We start from the raw sequence: 7,197 nt of genomic DNA, 5'->3' as shown, positions 1-7,197 counted from the left end.
TGCTCACCTTTATACCTAGAGGAAGCCAATTGTTCCTTATCCAACCCCCTAAGAATCTCAACAGAGGCTTGGGGCAATCTCAACAGGGGGTTGGGGCCCTGCTAGTACGCTTATCAGAGCAGTGGTTTTTGGAAACTATTCCCGTTGCCTAATCTGAGCAAAGGGAAGGACAATGTGGAGCTTAGTCATGTTACCATTTGCTTGGTGTGGTTCAAGGTTGCCATGGCTCTTCTCTTCGAGCAGTGGCTTGGAAATGGGATGTGACACTCCATGCCTGGGGCTGCATCCATAGTCCTCGCCCTCTACACCAAGCTCTAAGGAAGGGTGGTTATTGGCTCCATGGATTATAGCATGATGAAAAAATGTGCACGTAAGAATCTTCTTAGTGATAGATGTGGGCAAGACCTTCAGTTCTTTGGTGTCCACCTAGGATGGGAGGGGGTGAGACGGGAAGGATGTTGTGCATGGATGAGAGAGGGAGGCAGGGCCTCGTTACTAAATGACACCTCCTTTTGGGAGGTGGGATCAATGGCTCACGATCACCAGTTGATTGTGACCATTGGATTGCCTATGGAATGCAAAAGATTCCCACTTTCTCGGATCCGGTATTTGAACCCGCTACCCACTCCCCCACAGAATTGACTCTAACCACTAGGCTAACGCGTGCTCGTTGAAAGATGTGTGTGTGGTAAGTTTATAGATCACGGCGTCCCGGACAAGTTTATACCTAGTTCACACCGAGTTTGCATTGAGTTTACACCAAATTTGGTGTGGTGTGCAGACCCTCCCCAGCTCACACCGTGTTCACGTTGAGTTCACACCGAGTTCACACCAAATTTGGTGTGTGACTCGTTTATTGCCTTTTCCAAGTTCGTGCCATTCACACACAAAAGCCCATCAAACGAACTAGAAGTCTGACTCTACAACAACATCGAAGCACCCAAGCTCCTCATTGGTAGCTATGTGGTGGGGCGGTGCTCACAATGTTGCTCGTGATTGGTGCTGAAAAGAACAAGGAGGTTTTGCTCATCCAGGGGAGTGAGATTGCCTATAGCTAGGGTGGGTCCAATACTAATTGCAGCACTATATTTAGCCAATAGTTGGATGCCAATTCATGGATGCACCTCTCAGTGCTGCGCCATCTTCCAGGCAGTTTGAACCAACCCTAAGCCTCACTAGTACGGTCGATCGCCTTCGACAGCCTCTCTCTCCCTCTGTATCGTGCGCAGATGATTTTTGGACTGTAGCCTTCATCTCGCAATTCTCGACAAGTGTAAAGAGCACTCTCTCTCCATTATAGAATACATATAGATATTAAATATAGATTTGCTCCAAGAGCACATTTCAATGGGAAAAAGAAGGAACAAAGGAAAAAGCAAAAGCTCAACAATATCAACGGCAAGATGGTCATGTGAGAACTTCAACGCATGGAAAAGACGAGCCATTTAGTGCATTTTGTAGACCGTTGGCGGATCACGTAGTACTACTACATGTAGCCCTTCAGTTCAGCTCTCTTCTGCTGCTGACAATTGCGTTCTTTTTGTCTTGTGGGCGATTCCTCAGCATCCAAGTGCTTGTGGATTTTCTGCATTTCCTTCCCAGGACAAAACTCTCTCTCTCTCTCTCTCTCTCTCTCTCTCTCTCTCTCTTCGATCTGTCTGTGCGCATTCCATCTAGCTTCTTGAGCTTCTTGTGTTTCGATCTTTCTTCTTTTCTCTGCTCAATGCGCAGCATATTGAGGAGCTAGCTTGTGCTTTACACAAATTTAACTTTGTTCCTACTTTCTCGTTCGCCTATCATCTATTTGGCAGATGGAGTGCTTGCAAATCGACTGGAAAAGTTTAGATCATACATTCGAGAGGGATGACTTCTATGAGAGCATCCAGGCGCCCAAATGGATTGATTTTACTGCTCCGCTTCAAGCTGTGGATGACCATGCATGGTTCTGCGGCAAAGCTGGTAAACTCTTCGCTTCTGCAGGTTTCTGCTGTCGTCTATGATGTGTATATTTGGTGCCAAGAATCACACGTGCATAGACGTGTATGCTTATGTATGTATATTGTATGGGCCTGTGCATGAGGAGGCCATGAACTGGAATTGCACAGAAGAATGAGCGATAGTTATTTAGAGATCCATTCACTGCATGCATTTCATTCAAAGAATTGTAGTGTCATAGAATGGGCCTCATCAAAGGTGTCTTTTACCATAGAAGAATGAGCGATAGTTATTTAGAGATCCATTCACTGCATGCATTTCATTCAAAGAATTGTAGTGTCATAGAATGGGCCTCAACAAAGGTGTCTTTTACCATGATCTTTGTTCTAAGCGTTGAATTTTTATCATGGATTGAGATCACCAGAGCTTTCATCAAGAAATTTGCTTCAAGTCGCCTTTGTCCTTGAGACAGAACCCTTGTTCTTTTCCAATTAATTTTGAATGCTTGCAAATTTCACTAATATTATGTATCTTTCAGGTTGCAACCATGCCAAGGAGTTGTCATGGCAGCCATCAGAAGACCCATTGCTAACAGATCCTCGGGTAGTGGCCTCTTTGCATACACATATGTTGTGCACATTTTGGTTTCAGGAAGGTTCTGTCTGTAGGCTTGTTTTTTCTTAAATTATCTTCTTTATGGAACAATGCAGAAAAATCCATCCTCGCAAGCTTCTAAGAAAGTGCTCCCCCTGGCTGATAGCACTCTCAGGTGCACATATTGTCTTAGCTTTTAGATGTACTTAAATTTGCTGAGCCATGGTAGAACACTGCTTGTATAGTGAATGTCCAAAGTCAGTCGCTTTTCATCAAGTCCAACTTCACATACTCGTTGTTATGTGGATGTCCGCAGTGCTGTCCCTGGCAAAAGAGCGAGGGAAATCATCTCGAGCTCGTACTCCTCTGTATCAAGCATCAAGGAAGCTTTTCTCAAACACAAGTCGTTGCATGGTGCCAAAACTAGTGTTGTCGAAAGCAACAAACAGGCAATAAAACGGTCCATGCCTGCAAGTGAAAACCAGAATCCTAATCAGGCTTGTGAAGTTCAGCCAGGGGTTTCCAAGGTACCCATAGTGAAGGCAACAGACGTCTTTGCAAAGAAGCTGAAAACTACAGAGTATAAACATATCTCTGAGCAAAAGAATAGGTCTCAAACTAGAGCTGTTTTGGATGTTGCGAAGTCTACGACATTAATTGGAAGGAAGGATTCAGCGTTAAGAAAGAGCACAGTAAGCAAATTAGATACCAAGGAAAACAAATCTGACGCTAGAGAAGAGACCAAGCGAGGGGCTGATCCTTCCAGGATGCATTTTTCTGTCTTTACCTCATCACCATCAACACTAACTTCATCACTGGCATTGCCCCCAAGAAGACCTGTCAATCCTGCAAGGTCCATGCAAAATGTTCAGCTTGATAATGAGAAGCCAGCATTATGCAGACCACCAAGGGTGGTAGCAAGAAAGGATCATAAGATAAAGGCTGAGCCTAACAAGCAACCGCCTGCAGACAACGTTGTTTCATCACATGCAGGAGACCATGCCTCAACTGATAATGCACCAGGTCATATAGAGTCTATCACAAATCAGCTAATTCTGCAGGGACAATGCTCTTTGGTGGAGCATGATGCTGTACATCAAAATTCATTCAATCATGACGACCAGTGTCCGCAAGATTGCAGAGAGGAGGAGGAGAATGATGAGGATATGCACGCTCTGGTGGCAGAGCAGGGGCAGTCAGGTGAAATGACCCTTGAACAACACTTAGAAAGTCTATGTCTTTCAACACCAGGAAATAAACTCACTTTGAATGGACATGGGCACTTGGAGCATACTGATAATTCTCAAAAGCAGGAAGTCGATTTACAGCGGGATGAATTACGCTGTATTAGTAGTTCAGTTTTCTCTCAATATGGACCTAGTGCATCAGCGTGCGATATGGGCCGTTTCTCAAAGAATGAGGTAGGGCATGAAGAGGTGCTGATAACTGATTGCACCCAGAGTGGACAATTCAAAGAGTGTCCTTCTCATACTAGTAGAACCCTCCCTGTTCAACAGGCAACTCTTGCAAATGATGCAAAGTCGCAGATGAATAAGAGCTCTGTAAGTAGCATTCATTTAACTGATGAGCAAGACCTATTCAGCAACCACAAAAAGATTCAGAAGAAGGATAACCAGCTACAACCTGTGAAGGACTGGCAAAGAAACCGTGGCTTAAAGAGGTTCTCTCACTCTCACTCTCGCTCATGCTCTTTCGCACTTGTCTTGCCACTCACGTTCACACTCACTCTTACCCAAATTTATCACAGTCACTCCAACAAGCATGCACCCAAACATGCTTCTTTGAGCAAAGAGAACATGACACACAACAGTGTCAACATACATATTCAATGCATGCTTACCAATTAGGTAGCCAATGATACAAGCCTGTTTTTTTTTACCTACAGAAAAAGCTCTGAACTCAACTTCAAAGTGAACTGCTCTGCAAAGGACCATAGACATGAGAGTCACAAGGTAGGACAACAGATGTACTCTACCAAAGAGCGTGCTGGTGTGGCAAATGTAAACCCAGCAACGTTTTTTGTTTCAGGTCACCTCGAGCGTAACTTTTGTTAGCTCTCTCCCGTGCCAGCAGGCCAAGCAGGTCTTGATGGCTCAATCGCCTCTGAAGGCACTCTCGTCTCATGGCTGTCTTGATTCGTGCAAAGAGCAGCATAAGAAAATGAAAACTACCAAATTGCAGCCCTTCAAGCCCTTTCGCTTGAGAACTGAGGTACAAACTTGCTTTGTTCAAAGGAGCCACATTCTTTGCTGTTGGAGGGAGTGTGCATGGCCTTGGGAATTTTCGAGTGTATGGACGTGTGCATGTGCACAGGCACGCATGCATATGCGCACACATGCACACAGTTGAGGAGTTACTACTAGAGCCAAGAGTCTTCTAACATTTTGGAATGTGCTACGATCAATTAACGTACATGTTTTACACTTCTAACATTACTGATGTTTGTTCTCAAGCAGTATTTGGTGTATCTATGATGAACTAATAGACATGTCTGGATTATATTTCCAGGAAAGGGGAGCTTTGAGAGAGCTGGGGCTTGGCAAAAAGGAGCAAGGGGTGGTATCCAGTGCACAGGTTGTTGATCTTGTTTTCCTCGTCATTGCATCCACTCCGATTTCACATTTCGGGAAGGCCTTTCATTCATGTTAGTTTTCTTGAACCAGGAAATGGTCCATCATGCCTTAAGAATGCCATCCTTCGGACACCCATTCAGACCACAAAGGTGAAGTGTTAAGAAACTGTTTCTTCTATGCAAAGGTTCTAGAACCGACTTGGGATTATACATATGGTTGAATTCATGCATGAACTCTGGCATACTGCTATGAAGAGGATTTTGTAAGCCTAAGCTATTTGACACCTCACATGGACTGCACAGTTGTGCAATGCCCATACTGATGTGTCCTTTTCCCGGAACATTGGTTAGTCATAAAAACCACATCAAATACAAAGGCATCATCTCATATGTGTCAACGTACCTATACCTATCTATACACACTTAATTGCTTACAGCAGGCCTGGAACACACTTCCATACGTACACCTGCTTGTTTTCATTGGCACTTATGGCCTAACACATCGAAATAGACATGTACAAATAAACAGATAGCTGTAGACAGCTACATAAGTAGAGAGATATTGCATTCACACAATTTGCACATTGTAGATGTGTCAAAAAGCATACTTTGCATATGCTTGCAGCTACTTATCTGCTTTCTTATAAGCATATGCAGTATAATATAGTACTAGATCACACAAAGATTGTCAACCATGAATGTACACACACATATGTGCATACGGCATGCCCACATCCACATAGATATGTATGTAGTGATGTACCTGTAACATACATAAGGTTATCTGCATTCATTTATATGCACATTGTCAATTTAGAATATATGCATTCATCATAGAGATGTGTACGTTTACATGGTCAGTTAGAGATACATTTTGTCACAATTGATGTATGTGAGTCATTATTTGCACAACCATGCTTGCATCTTGATCTTGTTTGGATTTCTTTTATTTTTCTCAGGTCTACAAAAAAACTGACGATTCCAAAGGAGCCCAACTTTCATACAAGAAGGGCCAGAAAAGCATGTACTAGCAGTCATCACTCGATGATGATTATTTCACAGTCGTGATTGTTTTACAAGCCCTACAAGTGATCTTGGCACGGTGATGGCCAGGAACTCCAATACTGATACATCAGCAAATCAGCTGTTTCTGGAGGTGGATGTGATGTCCCTTTGCTTGAATTCTTTTAGCACAACCCATGAAAAAAACCCATGCTTAATGATCAATCATTCTTTGATTTATTTATTTTTTCCATATACCCCTTTGCTGAATATTTCCACCAAGTCATGAGCTACATCCTACTGTATAGACATACCGGACTACTTGAACATGTGATGTGATAGTGGTGGAAAATAAACTACATACATGGTTATTGAGCCTGTCATTTCCTTCTTTGGCTCGGGATCTAACATTACATGTGGGTCTTTCGTTTCCCAAAGCTGGCTTCCATGTTTGATGTCCAACTGCCTGGATCTTACCTACAATACGACTTCTTATTAGCCTTGACTACACCTGCGGTTCTATCTTCGGAAGTGGCGTTGTGAATTTCATCATGGCCTCCCTGACCTAGAGAAGAACTGCCTCTGAAATTAATCATGTTCTGGCTTTTTTAAGCTCTACTATGTCAGCATGCAGCAGGTTTCATTCTGTAAAAAAGGCTTGGGTGAAAGAGATTGACATTTCACTTTGGCACTCTATCAAAGACATCTCTCTCTCTCTCTCTCTCTCTCTCTCTCCCGCGCTCGCGCTCATGCGGCAGCGTTCTCATTGATATTGCGCAGGTGCGGAGCTACTATATTGTGAGGGGGCCGCCTGCATTTTGGACTCGTGGAGTTGTACATTTTAGACTTCTACAAATTCCAATTATGCTCGTCGCTCAATAAGGTAACCAAAGCTTTAAACAGCGTTCGGGAAAAACCACTTTTCCAAACATACAAAATTCTCTTTCTTGAATTTTCGAAGAGGAAATTTATGAAAAATAAGTTATTTTCTCAAGTTTTTGCACTATTTTTCTCTGTTTTGAGGTGGAATTTCTCCCTTTCCCCTTACCCTCAATCGGCATTTTTTGAAATTG

General features: G+C 43.2%; 1 protein-coding gene across 2 annotated transcripts; it reads left to right on the top strand.

Moving 5' to 3' along the window:
* The first annotated feature begins 1,461 nt into the window (after nt 1–1,461).
* On the top strand, nt 1,462–6,807 carry LOC147433916 (uncharacterized). Of its 2 annotated transcripts, none has more exons than XM_086490540.1 (9): nt 1,462–1,959; nt 2,474–2,538; nt 2,646–2,704; nt 2,846–4,210; nt 4,436–4,502; nt 4,624–4,761; nt 5,059–5,124; nt 5,214–5,272; nt 6,082–6,807. In XM_086490540.1, exons 1-9 carry the CDS (start codon nt 1,812–1,814, stop codon nt 6,188–6,190), a joined length of 2,076 nt encoding a protein of 691 aa, XP_086346666.1. In that variant the 5' UTR covers nt 1,462–1,811; the 3' UTR covers nt 6,191–6,807. The 2 variants fall into 2 exon arrangements, with proteins under 2 accessions (XP_086346666.1, XP_086346665.1); XM_086490539.1 differs by having other exon boundaries at nt 1,464–1,959; nt 4,579–4,761.
* Nucleotides 6,808–7,197: the final 390 nt, after the last annotated feature.

This window comes from Adiantum capillus-veneris, chromosome 19 (genome assembly GCF_014529385.1).
Source record: "Adiantum capillus-veneris isolate H3 chromosome 19, ASM1452938v2, whole genome shotgun sequence".
NCBI classification, from domain to species: domain Eukaryota; kingdom Viridiplantae; phylum Streptophyta; class Polypodiopsida; order Polypodiales; family Pteridaceae; genus Adiantum; species Adiantum capillus-veneris.
The sequence above is the reverse complement of the archived record's forward strand: the minus strand, read 5'-3'. Positions and strand labels throughout refer to the sequence as shown.